The 23,013-nt window shown below is 47.5% G+C and overlaps 1 protein-coding gene and 1 non-coding gene across 2 annotated transcripts in view; both read left to right on the forward strand.

The window, feature by feature from the left end:
* LOC111949927 (protein jagged-1b) overlaps positions 1 to 23,013 on the forward strand; it is a 56,853-nt gene that overhangs the window by 11,634 nt on the left and 22,206 nt on the right. Inside the window, exons 3-8 of the mRNA XM_023967278.2 lie at positions 10,644 to 10,701; positions 18,079 to 18,333; positions 19,129 to 19,189; positions 19,312 to 19,442; positions 20,756 to 20,875; positions 21,064 to 21,177. Coding sequence (XP_023823046.1) covers positions 10,644 to 10,701; positions 18,079 to 18,333; positions 19,129 to 19,189; positions 19,312 to 19,442; positions 20,756 to 20,875; positions 21,064 to 21,177 — 739 coding nt within the window. The remainder of the gene's footprint in view (positions 1 to 10,643; positions 10,702 to 18,078; positions 18,334 to 19,128; positions 19,190 to 19,311; positions 19,443 to 20,755; positions 20,876 to 21,063; positions 21,178 to 23,013) is intronic.
* trnat-ugu (transfer RNA threonine (anticodon UGU)) lies at positions 6,529 to 6,604 on the forward strand. The gene has a single exon. It is a non-coding gene; the product is annotated as a tRNA-Thr (tRNA).

The following is a 23,013-nucleotide window of genomic DNA, read 5'->3' on the forward strand; positions in this document are numbered from 1 at the left end:
GTGGATGGCAGCAGGGTGGAGTGGATTGGAGTTGGATGGCAGCCAGGGTGGAGTGGATGCAGCAGGGTGGGTGGGATGGCAGCAGGGTGGACGTGGATGGCAGCAGGGTGGGGGTGGATGGCAGCAAGGGTGGAGTGGGATGGCAGCAAGGGTGGGGTGGATGGCAGCAGGTGGGGTGGCATGGCAGCAGGGTGCGAGTGGATGGCAGCAGGGTGGGGTGGATGGCAAGCAGGGTGGAGTGGATGGCAACAGCGGTGGGGTGGATGGCAGATAGGGGGTGGTGGATGCCACAGGGTAGGGGGTGGATGGCTAGCCAGGATGGGAGTGGATGGCAGCTGGGTGCGGGTGGGAGCAGGTGGCGTGGCCTTCAGCAAGGGTGGGGGAGCGCGGGTTGGGTGGATGGCAGCATGGGTGGGAGTGGATGCGCCAGCAGGGTGGGGTGGATGGCAGCAAGGGTGGATGTGGATGGCAGCAGGGTGGGGTGGATGGCAAGCAAAGCCAAGGGTGGGAGTGGAATGCCAGCAGGGTGGGGTGGATGGCAGCAGGTGCGGAGTGGTGCAAGCACGGGTGGAGTGGATGGCAGCAGGTGGGGTGGATGGCAGCAGGGTGGGGTGGATGCAGCAGGGTGGGGGTGGATGGCCAGCAGGGTGGGTGGGATTGCCAGCCGGGTGGGGGTTAGTCCTATGTCTGTTCTAGGTTTACAGGTTTTCAAATGGCACCCTATTTTTCTGGATGTAGTGCACTACTTTTGTCCAGGGTCCATAGGGTATAGTGCACTATATAGGGAATAAGGATGGGCCCCTGTTACTGGTGATTCCAATTCGGGTGTGTGATGTAGTGCAAGCCCATCGTATCCAGCTCAAAGCACCGCTGTCATGACAAACACTGTCCATGAAGGGACATTGTGTGTGTGTGTGCAAGTGTGTGCAAGATGTGATGTTTCGTGTTGTGTGTTGTGTGCGTGTGTCTATATTACAGTATGGGCTAGTGATACTCCCATGACAGTGGTGTCATCTGTATGAGAGAAGGGGTTATGATTAGTAATGGGCCTGGTAGCACGAATGATTGGTGTTGAGCTGCTACACGACGTAGATGGTAGTAGCACGGGCCGTGATGATGAGAGAAAGAGACGAGAAGAGAGACGAGACGGCGAGCCGTGAGAGAATACTGTTATAGTTGATAGTTTTACCATCAATATTTATCATGTGCCACCTTTTGCATGTTTGTGCGTGTGTATGCGTGTGTGTGCAGCGGCGAAATTCCTCTCTCAGGGTTGGGAAGTCCTTCCTTGTGAGAGCTGTGTTTGTCAGCCTGGCTCAGCCGGGATATCCTACCCTGCCCATGTCTGAGGGCTCAGAGAGAGGTGGAGAGTGACGGGAGGGGGTGTTGGGGGGGGGGGGGGTCATAATGCCCATCAGAAATGGAGTGAAAGGGACAAAAGAGAACAGCAGAGAGGACAGAAAGAGAGAGAGAGAAAGGAAGAGAGAGTGCCTATCAGGGAGAAATGGAGAGAGGGGCGCACCTGGCTCCATGAGCTTTGAGGAAAAGGAATGTGGAGGGTTAGGATTGTGGGCATACATGGGCATCTGTCTGGGTGTCATTAACTCAAGCCTTGTTTTATTTATGGTAGACTGGAGGGGAAGAGGGGGAGAAACAATCAGACAGTTTCCAACGATTTATGACTGTTTAATTTCCTTGTTGTTATTGCGTCTTGTTTTGGGAACTCCCACTCGTTCTCTCTCCATGCTAACACAGGCTGTTAAGAAGAGTGGTCAACGAGGGCATAACTGTGGAGACCTGGAGCTGTGGAGCTGTGGTATGTCCAAATGGAAAAAGGCCCCATCGTCCTTCCAGCCCACAGCAACATCAACCTCAGACTTTTTGCGGATGGAGAGGTTTACGAGTGGTAAAATTAGCAAATTGCTCCCAGAACAGTGGTTTAAGAAAAGATGAAATAAATGACAGTTCTGCAAGAGATGACAGACATTCCATGGAAGTTTTCCAGAGGAAATCGTGGAGTTAGGAGCCGTTGAGTGTCCTCTTGAACGAATCAACTTCAATTATAAAGTGTTTTAATGGTTCCTTCCAGCCTCTCAATTCACTGCCGTGATACACTTTGAGCCCACTCCTCATCGCTACATGACCCACACACACACACACACACAACACACACACACACACCACACACACACACACACACACACACACACACACACACACAACACACACACGCACGCACGCACACGCACACACAACCACACTATGAACTATGCATAACACACACACAAAACACACTGTGGTAGTCAACGCACACACACACCAGACAACACTGCACTCCCACACACACTCCCACAGCGACATTCCACCCTGACAAACACACAAATACACACTCACACAGGTACACCATGCTCTCAGACGTGGAACAACATCCACGTCACTCCCCGGCTCTGTCATCCCTTCTGCTATTATTGTCCCAAATAGTAAAACAAATCACGGTGTTGTTGTTTGGGTGACAAACAGTCAAAATATCACTGTATTATGGTCAGTGTCGCTTATATCATCAGTGGCCAGTGGCGACGCGTCTTTCAGGTGCAGGTGGGGCAGAGCCGTGATTGGCTCAGTGTTCTGTCACTCATGGGGACACTACGTCACAGCAAACTCTACGGGTAGAGCTTGAAAATTCAAGCCCCTTGGGTGCTGCCATAGAGTTACTGCCATAGAGTTACATTAGAAGTACCCATTCAAGAAGGCTCAAGGTCATTGGCCACAGATAAAATGACGTCAAACCATGTTATACCTACCTTAGCTTTGATTGGACTGATCATGTCAACAACATCCTTAGCTARCAAGCTAGACAATCAGTCATCATTGTGCATCAAGTCAGCAATCTACTGGCAAATCCTTTTCAATCCTTATCATAAGAAGAAAAATGATAGATAAAACGTATCGGTGCTCATCGGCCATTGGACATAAACATTACACAACAAGTTGGAAATCTCAAATTGAACAATGAGTGCTGAGGCGCCACTGCAGCCCCGGGTTCGATGCCAGGCTGTGTCACAGCCGGCTGTGACCGGGAGACCCATGGGACGGCGCACAATTGGCCCAGCGTCATCCGGGTTAGGGGAGGGTTTGGCCGGCCGGGATGTCCTTGTCTCATCGTGGTCTAGCAACTCCACTGATAGCCAGGTRTAGCAGTGGTGAGGTGTTGGGACTGCTGTTGGGACTCTGCTGTTGGGACAGCTTTACGTAGGCCCTAACAGTTTGTCAGCACCGTTTGTCACCGTTATAGTGCAATTCGTGTATTGTTTAGTGTTGTGTAGGGGCTTTACTTGCATGCATAAAACATTTTTGAGAGGTTTTCCCCACMAAGATTTACATGCTAAAATCACCACAGTCAGTGGCCATGTGTCTCATTATTGTTGTTTAATTTCCTCTCTCTCTAGTCATAAACGCACACGCACACACACGCAGGCGCACACACACACACTCACCGTGTACTCACTCAGGCCTGTTTTTTTTTAACGTAGCAACCTTAGCAACGTATCTGTGTATTTCTAACCAGACTTGTAAGAGATAGAGTGGAGCCAGCCTGTTTTGGTGGAACTGCAGGGTTGAGTGATAAGGAAAGAGGGAAATATCATGCGTCAAAAGTGTGTTTGTATGTTTCTGTCAGTGTGTGAGAGAGTGAGTGGATATATGTGTGGGTGCTAGGGGTGTATGTATTCGCAGCATGTATTTAATAGCAGACTATTGTGGTTTAATAATAATAACAATGATTTGGTTGGTGCTTATATTTGACCTATTGTTGTGTGTATACTTGTGTGTTAAATTGTTGGTATGCTTCTGTGCATCTGATTTGCATATCTGTGTTTATTGCGTGACTGATAGATTACATTTTGAAGTGTGTTGGACAGCGTATCTGTTTTGTAGTATCGCATTATTGGAAAGTAATGCRATACGTTTTTTGATAATGATCTTTATAGCACGGTTCACATCAAACAATTGGACAATTCCACGGTAACGGAATCGAGACGCTGATTTTTTTTACTTAAAATGTGTGGCCAAACTAAAAACATTGATTTTAAAGTTGAACTAACCATACAACTCTATGCACAATGACTACTTTAAACAATTTTACATTTTTTTTTTTTACCAAAACACATTCACTGGAAGAACAGTGCAGATGCAAAGTTTGGTAACGAGAATTTTGGTCAAATCTAACCTCTGTTTTTTTTGTTGATGTTTTCCAAGAACTTTGTTAAATATCTGCTCTGAATGTCTGCAGAAAGAATGGGCTGTCAGCTATAACACCACACCTTGACTTTGAAAAAATCTATTTTGGTTATTGGATTACAGTAGGTGAAGTGGATTTACACATGGTAATGGAATTTCATGAAGGGTCCCTGATGAATAATAATTATATATGAATGTCATTCTCTTCATGGCGATGTATTCTAAATAGGTACACAAAGGTATAAATATTCAATATTCTCCTTTGCGTATTTGGGCATTATTCTACACACTGAATATTATTTTAATGAGCTCTGCCCCCCCCCATAAAAAACATTTGGTTGTTCCAGACAGGACCAAATCTAAAGCAATCATAGACGTCTATATTTCCTATGTTTGGACATCAAAGTACAGCACAGTAGATTAGAGTAGAGTACTCGCTGTGTCCTTGAGCAAGGCACTTTAACCCTAATTGCTCCTGTTAAGTCGCTCTGGATGAGAGGTTCTGCTAAATGACAAAAATGTAGAGTACAGTAGAGTTCAGTTACAGTGTACTCAACTCTAGTGTGCTCTACTGTGTACTGAACTCTACTTTTCTTTTCTGTACTCTATTGCGTACTGTCGTTTGGATATATTTCTAATAGCTTTAAAAACTTGTCCGGTAGATGTTTTCTAAAACACCTTTTCCATCTGTTTGACCAGAAATCTAATATTTTGCTTCTTGCTTATTTTTAGGATGGAAAATGGTAGAAAAATAAATGCCTTAATTAATCCCCAAAAATATATATACTCTTAGCTTTCCTTTGACACTCTCCTATAAACTTCACATGTTGGTGCTCATGGGTCCTTTTACATGGAAATGCCCAGTAGCAATAAAAGAACAATGAATCAAATATTGCACAAAATGAATGAAATTACAGTGTACAGATGTCATGATGAGTAACCATGGTTACTCTGGTCCCCGGGGGTGTGACCCCAGCTTTAGCAAAAGGTTTGGTCAATGGTACACCCTTCCTGAGTGCGTGTGTCACCTGGCTGTGTGTGACCTGGGCTCTGCGTGGATGTGTGCTGTGTGTGTGTGTGTGTGTGTGTGTGTGTGTGTGTGTGTGTGTGTGTGTGTGTGTGTGTGTGTGTGTGTGGTGTGTGTGTGGTGTGTGTGTGTGGTGTTGTGTGTGTGTGTGTGTGTGTCATATGCAGTGGTGTAAAGTTCTTAAGTAAAAGACTTTAAAGTACTACTTAAGTCATTTTTGGTGGTATCGTACTTTACTTTTCCTATTTATTTTTTGACTTTGACTTTTACTTCACTACATTCCTAAGGAAAATAAGGTACTTTTTACTCCGTACATTTTACCTGACACCCAAAAGTACTCGTTAGATTTTGAATGCTTAGAAGGACAGGAAAATGGGCCAATTCACGCACTTATCGAGACAACACATGGTCATCCCTTCTGCCTCTGATCTGGCGGACTCACTAAACACAAATGCATCTTTTGTAAATGATGTCTGAGTGTTGGAGTGTGCCCCTGGCTATCCATACATTTTTCCAAGAAAAATGGTGCCACCTGCTTTGCTTAAAAGAAGGAATTTGAAATGATTTATACTTTTACTTTTACTGTTGATACTTAAGAATATTTTAGCAATTACATTTACTTTTGATACTTACGTATATTTTAGCAATTACATTTACTTTTGATACTTAAGTATATTTAGAACCAAATACTTTTACTCAAGTAGCATTTTACTGGGTGACTTTTACTTTTACTTGAGTAACTTTCTATTAAGGTATCTATACTTTTACTCTAGTATGACATTGGGTACTTTTTCCACTGCTCATATGGGCCCTCCCTTAGGTCGTAGCCAGCTGCTGACATGGGAGACAGGTACGGGGGTGGGGGAGAACGGGGGATGGTTGGGGAAGGACGGGGGATGGTTGGGGGAGAACGGGGGATGGTTGGGGAGGACAGGGGAGGGGCGGGACAGCGGTAGGAGAACAGAGGGAGAGAGATAATATGACATTTGAAATGTCTCTATGCCTTTGGAACATTTGTGAGTGTAGTGTTAACTGTTCATTTCTGATTGTTTATTTCACTTTTGTTTATGATCTATTCCACTGGCTTTGGCGACGTAAACATATGTTTCTCATGCCAATATAACCCTGAGAATTTCATTGAATTGAGAGAGAGATAAGGAGAGAAAGGGGGTGAGAAAGGTGTACTTAGCTAGTAGCCTGGGTGCACGCCAACACTGAGGTAGCGGTGTGTGTGTATTGGACACTGTGTAATTCCCTACCCTACTGGCCCCGTGTGGCTCAGTTGGTAGAGCATGGCGCTTGTAACGCCAGGGTTGTGGGTTCGATTCCCACGGGGGGCCAGTACAAAAAAACTATGAATGTATGTACTTGTAAGTCGCTCTGGATAAGAGCGTCTGCTAAATGACTTAAATGTAAATGTAAATGTACCCAGAAGTCTTCCGACAGGATGTCCAAACCGGTGATGACTTCCGCCCATAATCACCCCTCCCGAGTCCCGCCCCCCTATAGAAATAGAATAGGTAGAGCGGTCACTGTTCTTCAATTCTAATTTGCCACTGTCCACGCACTAGTCTATAATGATTTTCCAATGTTCTGAGAGATGACAAACATCAACGAATCCAAATGGGCCATCATCCCGAGCCACAAACACCCTGCTTGCACTCTGGGAGGTCTCGATGGCTCATTAGCACTCTGACTAATGCGGGCTACCACTGTGTGTGTCTGTGTGTTAATGGGGGTGGATTGTAAACACCATAGGTAAAGATAGTGGAGTGAAAAACACTCAAGTAGGCTGAGGGATGTCTCACTCCCCTTCTCTAATCTGCGGTGTGTGTGTGTGTGTGTGTGTGTGTGTGTGTGTGTGTGTGTGTGCGTGTGCGTCTTGGCACTGCTCTCCACTCTACACATCCTCACCTCCCCTCACCTCTTCCTCCCCACCTCTTGTTTACCTGTCTATTATGCTGTGACCCGTTGTTCTACAGTTTCTCCAATGCACCTTCTTCATCCCCAGTCTCCTGACCTCACTCCTCACGCTGTCACACATTTCCATGCTCTTTTCCTCTTCCATCCTAGAATTCCATCCTCCCTTTCTCTTCATCCTGTGTCTGTACTCTCCCTTGCTTCCCAGTGTATTCTCCTGAATGTCTCTATGGTCTATAAATGTATGCACTCTACTGTAAGTCGCTCTGGATAAGAGCGTCTGCTAAATGACTAAAATGTAAATGTAAAATGTAATGGTCGGTCTGAAGCTCACCTACCTATTTATTCAATGCCCAACCTCTCATCTTCTCTGTCCTTCCTCACCTCAGGTCGCACACGCCTGCATGAACGCACACACACACGCACACGCACACACGCCCTCAGCGTGTACACTCCTGTGCACCTTCCCCGCCCTTCATCCTTCCCCTCCCCACTCCTGAATGTCTTTTCCAACCTCTAATAAACTACCCTCTACATATTTGTACATTTTTACACCTACTCCCTCCTCCCTYCATCCCTCCCGTCATTCTTATACATATAATTTACTCTCGGCTCACTTACTATCTTTTATCTTACATCCCGCCCTCTTTTCTTCCGTCTAAACTCACCTTCCATCCTCCATCTCTCCATCCCCCGCTCCACTCATCGCCTCGGCGGTGGGCCCTTAGGGCAGAGTCGTGACTGCACATCCATGCAGCCCTTTAGGAGGACACCCTACCCACAATGCATGGCGGGGTGATTTGCATGGCAGCTGCTGGGGTGTTTTGGAGAGAGAGAGCGAGAGGAGGGATGGAGAAAGGTGGGATATGGGTCTGAATTATTCATTRMTGAATAATTCAGACCCRTRTCTATAAAAACAAAAACAACCAAAAACATCTGTCCTCCTTATCTCCCCTGAGTCGKGTATCTCAGTAAATCCAAATTCGTAAGATCTCTGCTGTTTGTCCCTGTCTTCTGTACAGGCCCTGTTGTAGCCATATGTAGTGGTCTATACAGTACTCTCTCTCACTCTAACTCTCTCTGTCTCTGTCTCTCTGTCTCTCTCTCTGTATTGCTGCTTTTTTAAGGTGCTGAATTCCTAATGGTTCACGCCACTCTGTCATATCATACAAGCATACCTGGGGCCGTGCTGATCTAGGATCTGTTCATATAACATTATTTGTTATGATCTAAAAGGCTAAACTGATCCCAGATCAGCACTCCTACTCTGAACAAAACTTTGTGGATATGGGCCCAGTCCTATTAAATCTATGATCTGGAAAATAGGAAAGATGCAAACCTCCTCCCTGTCCTTAAGGGCCTGGCAGARTTGCCAGAATGCTCCGTAGATGTGGGTGACATGGYTCCCTTGGGGTAGCCTAGTTTGGCATAACACATCAGTGCTTCTATATAGGGCTGACACAATTTCCTTATAACCGTCGTAACTGCTAACCTCCTCTGTTTTTGTAATGATGAGGTTTACATGTCTTGGGGGTATGATATTTGTGCGTCTGTAACTTTCTCACTCATCAATATTCACATTTAATTCAGGATTATCCGTAATCATGGTGCATCCACATTAGAGTAGAAGTGTTTAGAAACATATTCTATTCTTATTTACAATAAAAGTSACTCCAAAATGACGCAATATATTGTTTACCATTCATTTCTATTGGGCACAAAATAATCTGAAACACAACCGAAACACAACAAAAGCATCCAACAAATGTGTAGAGTCACAAGCTTGATGTAGTCATWGCGCGSTATGAATATGGGACCAAATACTAAACTTTTTACTACTTTAATACAGATAAGTGAATTTGTCCCAATACTTTTGGTTCCCAAAAATGTGGGGACTATGGACAAAAAGTGCTGTCATTTCACCCAATATGGATAAAATACCCTCAACTTAAAGCAGTCTGCACTTTAACCTAATAGTCATGGTTTGATTTCAAATCCAAACTTTTTGAGTATAGAGCCAAAAGAAGAAGAAAAAAATGTCACTGTCCCAATAATTATGGAGGGCACTGTATATACAGTGCATTCGGGTAAGTATTCCGACCCCTTCACCTTTTCCACATTTTGTTATATTATAGCCTTATTCTAAAATGGATTAAATAATTCCCCCCCCTCATCAATCTACACACAATAGCCCATAATGACAAARCAAAAACAGTTTTTTAGAAATGTCAGCAAATTTATTACAAATAAAAAACGGAAATATYACATTTACATAAGTATTCAGACTTTTTACTCAGTACTTTGTTGAAGCGCCTTTGGCAGCGAGTACAGCCTCGAGTCTTCTTGGGAATGACGCTACAAGCTTGGCAMACCTGTATTTGGGGAGTATCTCCCATTCTTCTCTGCAGATCCTCTCAAGATCTGTTAGGTTGGATGGGGAGCGTTGCTGAACAGCTATTTTCAGGTCTCTCCAGAGATGTTCGATCGGGTTCAAGTCCGGGCTCTGGCTGGGCCACTCAAGGACATTCAGAGACTGTATATATATCCTGAAGACGGAACAGCTTGGCATTCGTGCRGTTGAGTCCGTTTCAGCGGAAAAAATGGACTCTTTGAAACTTTGCTGCTCCTTGTTGAAATGTAGAATGTTCATTCAAATTGTGTTAACTGATGTGGCACATGCAATGGAATGTTTTTTTTGTAATGTCAGTTGAGTGGAATCAACAAATCACAGCACATATTGATAGGTACACTTCCCGCTTTTACTTCCTGCTTTGCTCCYATGGCCAAAGATGGTGGATAAGTTAAGATAGTTCACTCCGGMCGTTTACCTTTGAAACAAAAATAATCAGTTCCGGGCTGTCTCTCCAATGCGGTAGTATCTGAGTATGGTCTACTTTGTTCATTGACTGTAATGTAACCAGGAAAAAATTAAGGAGTGGGGTGTTTCACTATGGGTACACTTGCAATGGCAGCCAGTCCACCCATTATGCCATCATTGACTAGAATGGGGACGCACGTTCTATTCATTCTATTTCTATACATGCAGTCAGGAGAGGAGGAGGAAATGTGTGTCAGATCATTTCTTTTTTGTATATATTATTATTTATTTWTTTKTTGTTGCTTTTCCAACTGTTATTACGATGACCACGGTCATTTGGCTGGCCAATTACCGTCATCCAAAATCCAATGACCGTCACAGCCCTACTGCTATATGGATTTTATGAACGTTTCCGGAGTGAGTAAAAAACGACATTCGTCTTCCCACTGTGAGGTTGCAAGGTTGTATTTGTTTCGTTTCATCAGTAGTCCTTCTGTGAGCGGCTACATGTTCTTGGCTAGCTCTTCGGGGTGTTTATGCCAGATTGTTGCTAAGAACTTTGTGACAAATCTATTTGTATCAGAACTACATACGTAGATGAAGCTGAATTGACTGAACCTTGTTCTCTCTCTTTGTCCACAGAAATCTTTCTCCTTGGTGTTAGAGGCTCTGGACCATGACAACGAAACATCAGAATCAGGTAAGGCTGGAGAGAGAATTTCCACAGCGTGTGTGTGTGTGGTGTGTGTGTGTGGTGTGTGTGTGTGTGTGTGTGTGTGTGTGTGTGTGTGTGTGTGTGTGTGTGTGTGTGAGAGAGAGAGAAGCAGAGAAAGAGACAGACAGACTAAAATGCCTTCTTTTCTTGAGCACAGCCAGACTCTCATACTTTCCCACACACTTTAAAAGGAAAATAAGCTGTGAATACAGGGAGGGAGGGAGGAGGAGGGGAGGAGGCAAGGGAGGGAGGGAGGGGGAGGGGAGGGAGGGAGGAGGAGGGAGGGAGGGAGGGAGGGGGACATAGAGTGCATGTGGCCCCCTCCCCCTTCCCGTTTGTGACCCGGGGCTATGGTTCCCCTCTGTCCTCACTGGGTCCCCTTGCTGTCTCGAAAAGGAGGCACAACCAGTATGTGTCTGTTTTGAATGTGTGTCGATGTGCAGGGGAGATGTAGTGCAGCAAATCTGTATGCTTTTACGTGTCTGTGGGTGTGTGTGTGTGTGTGTTTCGAATTGTGCCTGTACGTGTGTGTCAGTGTTTCTGAGGTCTCCCAGTCAGACCCTTTAATTTCACACTCCGCTCCTTGTTTCTGCTCATAATCAGAGAAATCTGCATGATAGGGAATGTGAGCAGCATTCTCTAAAAACAGACAGACACACTACATGACCAAAAGTATGTGGACACCTGCTCTTCGAACATCTCATTCCAAAATCATGGGCATTAATATGGAGTTGGTCTCCCTTTGCTTAGAAACACAGGGACATTGTCATGCTGAAACAGGAAAGGGCCTTCCCCAAACTGTTGCCACAAAGTCGGAAGCACAGAATGGTCTAGAATGTCATTGTATGCTGTAGCGTTAAGATTTCCCTTCCCTGGAACTAAGGGGCCTAGCCCGAACTATGAAAAACAGTCCCAGACCATTATTCCTCCTCCACCAAACTTTACAGTTGGCACTATGGTAGTGTTCTCCTGGCATCCGCCAAACCCAGATTCGTCCGTCGGACTGCCAGATGGTGAAGCGTGTTTCATCACTCCAGAGAACGCGTTTCCACTGCTCCAATGGCGATGAGCTTTACACCACTCCAGCCAACGCTTGGCATTGCGCATGGTGATCTTAGGTTTGTGTGCGGCTGCTCGGCCATGGAAACCCATTTCATGAAGCTCCCGACAAACAGTTTTTGTGCTGATGTTGCTGCCAGAGGTACTTTAGAACTCGGTAGTGAGCTCAGGTGCATCCTGTTTCCATTGATCATCCTTGAGATGTTTCTACAACTTGGTTGGAGTCCATCTGTGGTAAATTCAATTGATTGGATATGATTTGGAAAGGCACACACCTGTTTATATAAGGTCCCACAGTTGACAGAGCGTGTCAGAGAAAACCCAAGGTTGAAGGAATTGTCCGTAGAGGTCCTATACTGGATTTTGTTGAGGCACCAAATAAATTCTACAGCATTGAGGTCCCCAAGAACACAGTGGCCTCCATCATTCTTAAATGGAAGAAGTTTGGAACCACCAAGACTCTTCCTAGAGCTGGCCGCCCAGCCAAACTGAGTAATCGGGGGAGAAGGGCCTTGGTCAGGGAGGTGACCAAGAACCCGAAGGTCACTCTGACAGAGCTCTAGAGTTCCTCTGTGGAGATGGGAGAACCTTCCAGAAGGACAACCATCTCTGCAGCACTCCACCAATCAGGCCTTTATGGTAGAGTGGTCAGACGGAAGCCACTCCTCAGTAAAAGGCACATGACATCCCGCTTGGAGTTTGCCAAAAGGCACCTAAAGACTCTCAGACCATGAGAAACAAGATTCTCTGGTCTGATGAAACCAAGATTGAACTCTTTGACCTGAACACCAAACATCACGTCTGGAGGAAACCTGGCTCCATCCCTACTGTGAAGCATGGTGGTGGCAGCATCATGCTGTGGGGATGTTTTTCAGCAGCAGGGACTGGGAGACTATTCAGGATCGAGGGAAAGATGAACAGAGCAAAATATAGAGAGATCCTTGATGAAAACCTGTTCCAGAGCGCTCAGGACCTCAGACTGGGGCGAAGGTTCACCTTCCAACAGGACAACGAACCTAAGCACACAGCCAAGGGAATGCAGGAGTGGCTTCCGGACAAGTCTCTGAATGTCCTTGAGTGGCCCAGCCAGAGCCCGGACTTGAACCCGATCGAACATCTCTGGAGAGACCTGAAAATAGCTGTGCAGCGACGCTCCCCATCCAACCTGCCAGAGCTTGAAAGGATCTGCAGAGAAGAATGGGAGAAACTCCCCAAATACAGTTGTGCCAAGCTTGTAGCGTCATACTCAAGAATCCTCGATGTTGTAATCGCTGCCAAAGGTGCTTCAACAAAGTACTGAGTAAACAGTCTGAATACTTATGTGCATTTGATATTTCAGTTTCTTTTATTTTTTATAAATTAGCAAAAATGTATAAAAACCTGTTTTTGCCTCGTCGTTATGGGGTAGTGTGTGTAGTAGATTGACGAGGGGAAAAAACGATGTAATACTTGTTAGAATTAAGCTGCAACGTAACAAAAACGCTAAAACGCACCCTTCAATTCTCATTACATACTCACTAAGACACACAAACACAAGGATGCACCCATCCTTTCTCATTCCTCTCGTTCCCCAGCCCTTCCCTTTCATCCTCTCCCCCTGTCTCCCTTGTTCCTCTGCCCCCTCCTGCCCAGCAAAAGGCTGCAGACAGACTCAGCCAAAAGATGAGTGGAGAGATAATGAGAGGCTGGGAACCAAACCACAGACCTCCTCCTCTTCCTCCTTCTCCCTCTCTTTTTCCCCTTCCCTCCATCTCTCTTTCCCTCTGCCCTTCAGCTCCAGTTGTACGCCTTGTTTGCGCCATCCCTCGTTCTCCTGAGCTCCTGAAAGATTCTGTATTTTTACACATTGGGTTTAAAGCCCCTTTCCCGGCTCCCAGCTTAGATCAGCTCAAACCCATCGCAGACATCCTAGTCAGGGCCGACTAGCTCTAATCAGGATGGATTACAACACTGTAATGTAGCTGTCTAACACAGAGCCACGGAGTCCTTGGACAGAGACGGAGAACACAGTGACGACGCTGTAAAACATCAATGACGTTCATCAACTCTTTGGAATGGAGCTAGTTGTGTTCCCCGATGATTCTCTCTCTTTCTCTCTTTTTTATGTGAACAATATATATATATATTTTTAACTGCCCCCCACTCTCTCTCTGTCACTCTCTCTGTCTCTCTGTCTCACTGTCGCTCTCTCTCTCTCTCTCCCTTTCTTTCTCTCTCTTTTTCTCTCTTTCTCTCTGTCACTCTCTCTTTCTCTCTGTCTCTCTGTCTCTTTGTCTCACTGTCGCTCTCTCTCTCTCTCCCTTTCTTTCTGTCTCTTTTTCTCTCTGTCCCTCTCTCTGTCTCTCTGTCACTCTCTCTTTCTCTCACTTTCTCTTTCTCTCTCTGTCTGTCTCTCTCTCACTTTCTCTCCCTCTTCCTTTGTCTTTCTCCCCCTACACTGTCTTTAATGTGTGTTTGGGGACACATATCAAGGTGTTTGTGCGTTGATGTATTCACTTGTATCAGTCTATTCATCGATTTGTTGGCCCAGGTGATTTGAAAGGTAGAAAGAGGCTTTATCCCCCCGCGCAGTGTGTGTTCTTACACACCGTCAAGGACAAACACTTCAGATCCAATACGGAGCAGTGGGACACAATCACAAGATTATAGTGAGATTAGATTTCCTCTCCTGCCCACTGACATGATCCGTGTGTGTGTGTGTGTGTGTGTGTGTGTGTGTGTGTGTGTGTGTATGCGGTGCCCCGTTCGTTTACCCCACTTAACCTCCCGGTCTCCGTCTTTCCTGTATCGTCATACGTAATTCTATGACCACGGTTGCCTCATGCGACAGGTACACGGAGGACAGTTCATACGTGCTACCCCCATGAGCCTAATATACTCTCATTACAGACTTTCTCTTACTCCTCTCTGACTCCTCTTCCTCGCCTTTCGTTAGACACGGCCCCAACCCTGGAAGCCACTGCCGAAAAAGACCACACACATTAGCAACACCGAAAACCCATTTCGCCATACATATCCCGCCCACTCATACCAACGATCAGCCAGACAGAAAAACGAATCCACAATACTTACCAACAATGTATCCTCACCAGAACCCTCGCCTTAAATACACTCTTCTGATACTAATAACCTAACCGCCACCCTTATAAAGTCGATGAGCAACTTTACCACACCCGGAACGTTGGCTAGATACCAGCCCGAGCCAGCCGCTATCAAACAGCTAGACCGTGTCCGACACAAGCAGGCGATGACGATGAGCCGTTCGAACTCCTCGATGACACTATAAGCACAATCAAATTCTCTAAATCTGCTGCAAGCACCTGTCATGACAAGCCAAGGACGAACTCACCACCTAGCTCGACCAACCTCACCAACCCATCTGGTTACACGCACTCCTGTATCAGGCACCGGCTAACTAACGCACTGACTGTAAAAGTAATGAAAAAAAAAACAATGTTGCTGCTGTAAGCAGTAAGTTCAAAGAGCTTCAACGAAACACCACGCACACACACCATACACAGCACACGTACTGTTGATCTCCCTCCGAGGAATGGAGCGGTGCACCTTCGGTACGAACATTAAGCCAATTCGGGGTGGCGAGGTTCACGAGGGCAAGTGGGGGGTAGCTGGGAATAACAAACACCCCTTTAGTCGGCCGCTGTGTTCCCTCGTCCTAAATCAACCCCTCTTCCCTAAACACTCTTTCACACACACACACACCCAACACACACACACACACACACACAACCACACACACACACAACACACACACCACACAACACACAACAGAACACACACAACACAACTAGCAATATGCTGCCATCCCCTGTTTAGCGTTTTCTTTTGTATTCCCTCCACCCTTCAAACCTCCAGTCACCTTCCTGATGAATCTCAATGCTCCACTCGCCGTATCCCATTCATTCATGGCCCCCAACAGGAGTCGCTTCTCGTCTATTCTGCTACCAGTATCCCTAAAGTGTTTCTTCGTTGAATTATCTCTCTTTCTCCTCTCCTTCTTCTCTTCTCCTATGGCATGCCTTACGACCTCCTCACAATCATCCTCTCTACTCCTCTCTCTACACTCGCTCTTCGCATCAGATCAACATCTCTCCTCGATAGTGACCTATACCGAGAAGCACGCTCCTCGTCAATTCTATTAATTCCTGTATCATCTCCTCATTCCGGCCACTCCCTCCCGTTTACCCTGGTGTATCCCCAACATCTGGTCTATACTGTCTGCTCCCCTACCATCCAAATCAACTACAAACGCCTACTGCCCGAGTCTGCTGTCCTTTGCTAGAGACATAGTACCCACTGTGGACGTCTTCTCGAACTCTCCTCCTGGTCCTTGCTCTCTCATGATCCCAGCCCGCCATGGTAACATCCTGGTCCGTTGCTCCTCAATACCTCATCCACCGAACGCCTTACTCATCTCCTGCCTTCTTGCCTCTCCCTCCGAACTAGTTCCCTCCCCTAATCCATCGTCTTCCTCTCTGTCTCTGTCTCGTCGTCGCTCTCTCTCCTCTCTCCTCTCTCTCTCTCTCGCTCTCTCTCTGCTCTCTCTCCTCTGTCTCTCTCTCTCTCCTCTCTGTCTTCTCTCTCTCTTCTCTCTCTCTTTGTCTCTCGCTCTCGCTTCTCTCTGTCTCTCTCTTTTCTTCTCTCGTTAACCCTCAGTTATGTCTCTGGGTCCATCCCTCTCCCTCTCTCTCTCTCCGTCCAACTGCATCACACACACACGCGACTAATCCACCCACATCACCATACGCACAACACATGCAGTACGCATCTCCTCTTCACAATGCATGCTCTCTTTCTCCTCACACGCACGACCTAATTTCGTCTCTCTCTCTCATTCTCAGTCTCTCTCTCTGCTCTTCTTCTCTCTCCTCTCGTCTCTCCTCTCTGTCTCTGACTCTCTCTCTCTCTCCTCTCTCTCTCTCGCTCTCTCTCGCTCGCTCCGCTCATCTCTCTCGATCTCTCTTCTCTCCTCTCTCTCTCTCTCGTCTCTCTCATCTCATTCTCTCATCTCTCTGTCGTCTCGTCTCGCAAACTCACTCTCCTGCATCGTCTCTCATTGATCTCTTCTCTCTCTCTCTCTCTGTCTCTTCTCTCATCTTTCTCTCTCTCTCTCTTCTCTCTCTCCGTCTCTCATCTACTGTCTCTCTCTTCTCTCTCCTCTACTGTCTCTCTCTCTCTTCTCTCTCTATCCTCTCTCTCTCTCTCCTACTCTCTCATCTCTCTCGCTACATCCGGTCTCTCTGTCTGCTTGTCTCTCTTTCTCTCTTGTCTCTCTCTCTTCGTCTCTCTCCAGCGATGAATCTCTCTCTCTTCTGGGTCGTCTCTTCTCTGTCTCTGTCTCTCTCTTTCTCTCTCTCTCGTCCTCTCTCTTCTATCTCTCTGTCTCCTGTCCTCTCTCTTCTGATCTCTCTCTCTCTCTCATCTCTCTCGTCGTCTCTCTCGTCTCCTCTCATCTCTCTTCTCTCTCCTCCTCCTCTCATCTCTCCTCCTTCTCTCGCTCGTCTCTTCTCTCTAGGGAACCCATCATTCTCTCTTTCTCCTATCTCATAAGCACCATCATTCCCCGCACTGTTAAAATCACATCCACACAGTAACACTGGTTCACCGCCTCTCTTCACATACACAATTCCCTCTCCCTCCCCACAACAGCCAACACCCAACTCACACAACATAACACACATTCTCCCATCCCTCCCTCTCTCCGTCTCCACCCCCCCACACACCACACCACCACACACACCAACACCACACACACACACACACATCACACACACACACACACACACCACACACACAACACACACACACACACACACACACACACACACAGTGCTTTGTGTGGGCTAATACCCTGTCAGTGGGGATTATAACCGAGGTGGAGATGACAGACCCTCTGGTAAGTCCCCCTCGGGTCAGCAGCTCTCTCACCATGTCACCACCCAAACTTTGTTCCATCTGTGCCCTCTCTGGACCTTCACCCTCACCCTGTCCCCTGGCTACCACCTCTGCCCTCACCCTGTCCGGTCTACCACGTCTGCCCTCACCCTGTCATCGCCTCATCATCAGTAGCTCTCGCAACATGTCACCACCACGCAGGTGTGAGCCTCTGTCCCTTTTCGTTCTCTCTCTTCCCTTTAGTTTCTGTCTTTACCTAAACACGGTCTCTTCTCTACTGTCTTTCTCTCAGGGCAAATCTAACTCTCTCTCTATTTCTGTGTCTCTCTCCCTCTCTCTCTCGCTCTCTGTCTCTTTCTACCTCTATCCCCGTCTCGCTCTCTCCTTCAGGTCAGGCTGGTCTGATCGAGCGTTTCCTCCTGTCCTCCATGTTGAATCCCGGAGAGCAGTGGCAGACGTACCGTCACCACGGGCGCGCACTCAGCCTGGAGTACCGCCTCCGGTACCGCTGTGACTCCAACTACTACGGCCCCTTCTGCAACAAGCTCTGCCGGCCCCGGGACGACTTCTTCGGACACTTTGGCTGTGACCTCGGCGGCGTCAAGGTCTGCAAGGAGGGCTGGACCGGACCGGAGTGTCAAGAAGGTGAGTGATGGCTACCTGGTGGTGGACAAGGGTGTGTTTGTGTGTCTGGTATTCTGTTGGACTTCCAGTAGTGAAGAGGACCTTCAGCAACTCTTAGAGGACAGTGGAAGCTGATAGAACATGCTTCTAATGTGGCCTTAGCCTACGTATGTCAATTCCTATTGTTGCTACGTTATGCCAAGGTAATACCCAAGGTAATAACCATCAAGCCTGTAAAATCCCCTTAACCCCGAAAATGTCTTGACAGTTTATTTATAAAGTCACATTATCGCCATGATTCCCGGCCTGTGAGTCATCATTAAGGCGACCTCCCACTCCGACCTCTGACCTGAAGCAGCAGTCTTGCTGAGGTGAGACTAAATCGAGGAAATGATGGCGGAAACTATGGAGGATATGAGCCTGGAGTAATGACATCCTGTGGCACTCCCTCCCTCCCGCTACCGCGCTCCTCAGTCCCATCTCACTTCCGCCTCAGCACGGTGCTGATTGGACTGGACAAATACAGGAAGTGGCATCATTTGTTGAGAGACGTTAGTGAAGTTTGTCCCCAGAGAGACATAGAGGGTGTAGAGTGTGGAGAGCACCGAACGTTACCGTAAATGGTAACTACCCCCCCTGACGTCGATGATGCTGTGTACTGTTGCGGTTCTGTGTGTTGTGCTCCTTTGGTGACAGTGTTGTTTTGTACTCTTGGTCGGTACGTAGTGACTGTGTTGAGTGGCGTCTGTAATGTCTCTAGGGCTGTCTCTGACCTGACAAACGGTGATGTAATGTTGTGTGTGTGTTGTGTTACAGCGGTGTGCAGACAGGGGTGTCACCAGATCCATGGCTCCTGCGCTGTGCCTGGAGAATGCAAGTGAGTCCGCTCCTCCTTGCTGTCGAAATGTACATTTATTATCATAAACTTGCCTGTACCTCACCTCTCTAAAGCCTGCAAAACAAACACCTCCCTCTCTCCCTCTCCCTCTGTGCTCGTAGGTGTCACTATGGCTATCAGGGTGCTCTGTGTGACCAGTGTGTCACGTTCCCAGGCTGCGACTATGGCAGCTGCGTTGAACCCTGGCAGTGTGTGTGTGACGTCAACTGGGGAGGCCTGCTGTGTAACAAAGGTGAGTTTTTGTGTGAGTTTGTGGAGCACTAACTTGTGTCTCAAGAAGAGTCGACTATCGATCGGAACAAGTCGTGCTTTGAGAGTGCTTGTGCGTCAGTCTGTTTTCCTGTGAATGAGAGAGTGAGAGAGTGAGTGAGTGAGTGAGTGAGAGAGTGAGTGTTGACAGGTGTGGTTCACGTCCTTACCCAGGCACAGCCCCCTAATCACCTATATAAGATAAGACAACTCCCTCTGGGCACTCTAGTAACTCTTCAATAACCCTAAAACCCTTCCCACAACATTACCGAAACATTGTACAAACATCTCCCCAACGTTGCCCTGAGTCCCAGTGTGGGAGCCCCTGGGAGCCACACGAGGGGCCAGCAGCGGAGCATTGTGAGGGGAAAGGCGATAGCCTTGGGTAAAGTGAATGTGAGCTGGGCTGGGGTGGGTCCTGCTTAGCTCGGTGGGGTACTGAGTCTCTCCCTGTCCCTCCATTCAGGTCGTCTGTGAAGAGGCTCAGTCACAAAGAGAGCTGAACACGGCCGAAGGAGAGAGAGAGAGGAGAGAGTGAGCAGGGGAGAGAGAGAGAGAGAGAGAGAGAGAGAGAGAGAGAGAAGAGAGAGAGAGAAGAGAGAGAGAGAGAGAAAGAGAGAGAGAGAGAGAGAGAGAGAGAGAGAGAGAGAGAGATGAGAGAGAGAGGAGAGAGAGGGAGAGAGATCATTAGGAAAGTAGGCTTTAATCTGGCTGCCCTCCTTCATGCACAGGCCCACCACACAGCCCAGCAGCAGCTTCTCTCCTGTACCACACCACACCGACCTGGATTCCCTCACTCACTCACTCTGGGGGGAGTGTATGTGTGTGTGTGTGTGTGTGTGTGCCTTCCCTTTTCATCAGTTTTATGTTATGTTTTTTATGAGGACGCCTCGGTGTCGACTGCCGCAAAACGCCTTGTTCTGTGTGTGTGTGTGTGTGTGTGTGTGTGTGTGCGTGCGTGCGTGCGTGTGTGTGTTCGCACTAATGTAGCATTGCCGCTCTGTGCTTCTGAGACCAGACGGATCAAGGACACGGGAAAAGATATAGAGTGGAGAGAAATAATTTTATTTTGTTCTCCCTCTTCCTCCCCCCGTTCCCTCTCTGTCACTCTTCTTACCATTTCAACTGCCATGTAACATTTTCTCTCTCTCCCTTCTTTATTCTCTTTCTTGTCATCCCTCCATCCCTCATTCTCTTCCTACCCCACTCTCCCCCTCCACTCTACCCATTCCCACTCTTTCTCGTTGCCTCTCTCTCCTCCCCTTGCCATCTCCCCCACCTCCCTTTACCTCTCAGATCTGAACTACTGCGGTACCCACCAGCCCTGTAAGAACGGGGGCACCTGTTCCAACACAGAGCCTAACGAGTACCAGTGTGAGTGCCAAGAGGGCTTCCGCGGGCGCAACTGTGATATCGGTGAGTTCGTTACTTCGGCAGTATTTCTGCATAGAATTCTGAGAATAATATCAGCATGAATGAACTTCTAGCACATGGGCAGTTAGTGACCAGATTCATGATTGAATTTGCCTTGCTTTTGAGTTTGACTTCTCTCTCTCTCTCCTTCTCCCTTCCCCCGTCTCTCCCTCTCTCTTGCCGTTCCTCAGTGGAGCATGCGTGCCTCTCCTCCCCCTGTGTGAACGGGGCCACCTGTGMGGAGGACCCGTCAGGTTTCAGCTGTGTCTGTGCGGACAACTGGACCGGACACACCTGCGCAGACGGTAATTAGCGCCAATCAGCACGGCTGAGATTACCCGGGATTGGTTGTGATTGGAGCAGAGCCAATGCCCAGATTCTAATCAGTGTCCAGGATGAGACTAATTTACACAGAACACAACAACGCCCAAGATAACCAACCAGACGTCCTTCCTCACAGGTGCCCGTTCACACAGGGGGGGAGAGGCACGCTGCTCCACTGAGGAACGGCAAGAGAGAGGGAGAGACGGGGAAGGGGAAGGAGAGAGAGAGAGAAGTCAAACTCAACAAGGCAATTCATCATGAATCTGGTCACTAACTGCCCATGTGCTAGAAGTTCATTCATGCTGATATTATTCTCAAGATCTATGCAGAAATACTGCCAAGTAACGAACTCACCGATATCACAGTTCGCCCCGCGGAAGCCCTCTTGGCACTCACACTGGTACTCGTTAGGCTCTGTGTTGGAACAGGTCCCCCGTTCTTACAGGGCTGGTGGGTACCGCAGTAGTTCAGATCGAGAGGTAAGGGAGGTGGGGAGATGGCAAGGGGAGGAGAGAGAGGCAACGAGAAAGAGTGGAATGGTAGAGTGGAGGGGAGAGTGGTTAGGAAGAACTGAGGATGCAGGATTATGAATTGCATATACACCACAATTAGCACAGGGATGAGGATGAACAACATGGGGTCGTCCATGCCCATGCCCCCACGACACCCCACCCCCGGATTGTTATGTGTGTCTACGAGAAAGAGATGTGTATCTTCCCAAGCAGCTTGAGCGTGTTAGGTGTGTTGAGTCACAATCAGTGACGACCACGATACGAGCAACCAATGTTAAGTCACGGCAACCCAGGACCTCATGTTGCTAGTGTTGAGTCTTTTAGTGAATAGTGTTGTGTGTGTCCCTGTTCGAGTATGTCCCATTTCTTAAAGCAACAGGTGTAGGAGGACTTGCTAAGGGCGTAGCGAGCGGACTGTTAAGGCATGGGGGTAGTGTGTTTAGGGTAACATGGAGGAAGCGGGAGAAGATCAGAGGAATAAATAATATTTTTGACTCTTCTCCGCAGAACTTCGTATTATCCAATTATAGTTCCTCCATTACAGGTGAGTCCTTTAGACTCGGGTCCTTTTAAAGCCGTTACATCAGGGATAAGGCAATCGAGGACGGCACGTGTGGCCTCTCTCATGTGCTATAGATAAGTACCAATCAGTGCCCGTGTCTGCCATATACCCCCTATCTTTCCCACAAACGGCACGCACGTTAAACACGGCAGCGCCACCACAACCCAGCTATGCAGGCGAATGCTTCCACTACACTCAGATCTAACCGATCAACAGAGGGAGGCAATCTGAAGGGGTCACACAATGTTTGGTGGATTTTACTTTTGCAGTGCCACTCTGGTCCTGCCTGGCTGCTTCGAAAGATGCTAAGCGACGATGCCTATCTCGGGCCTGGTGATGTGGTGGTTTTATGTGTGTGTGTGAGAGCAGTACACAGCCGTACGATAATTTAACTCACTTTGTACTAATTTATAATATTATTTGACCATTAATGAGATGAATACATTTTACCGTCTGTAGGATATTCTAAGAGATGTCTAGTGATAAAACAATACAACGTTCGTGTTCCACTGTTCTCATCGTGTACACCCCCATTTTCACAGTATGCGTGAAGAGTGGACGGGATGTCACAGGTAGAGTGATCTCTTCCCCTACGGGTGCAGAGACCAAGCACGGGAAAACCGCTAAGCCCCCGACAAGTCACACAAATGGCGAACAGAGGTGGAGGGTCCCCATGGTACTCTTATGGTCCCTCCTCCCCCTCTCCTCAGCACCTCCCTGGTCATAACTCCGTCACCTCCCTC

The sequence above is a fragment of the Salvelinus sp. IW2-2015 genome, linkage group LG22 (assembly GCF_002910315.2).
Source record: "Salvelinus sp. IW2-2015 linkage group LG22, ASM291031v2, whole genome shotgun sequence".
Taxonomy (NCBI): Eukaryota; Metazoa; Chordata; class Actinopteri; order Salmoniformes; family Salmonidae; genus Salvelinus; species Salvelinus sp. IW2-2015.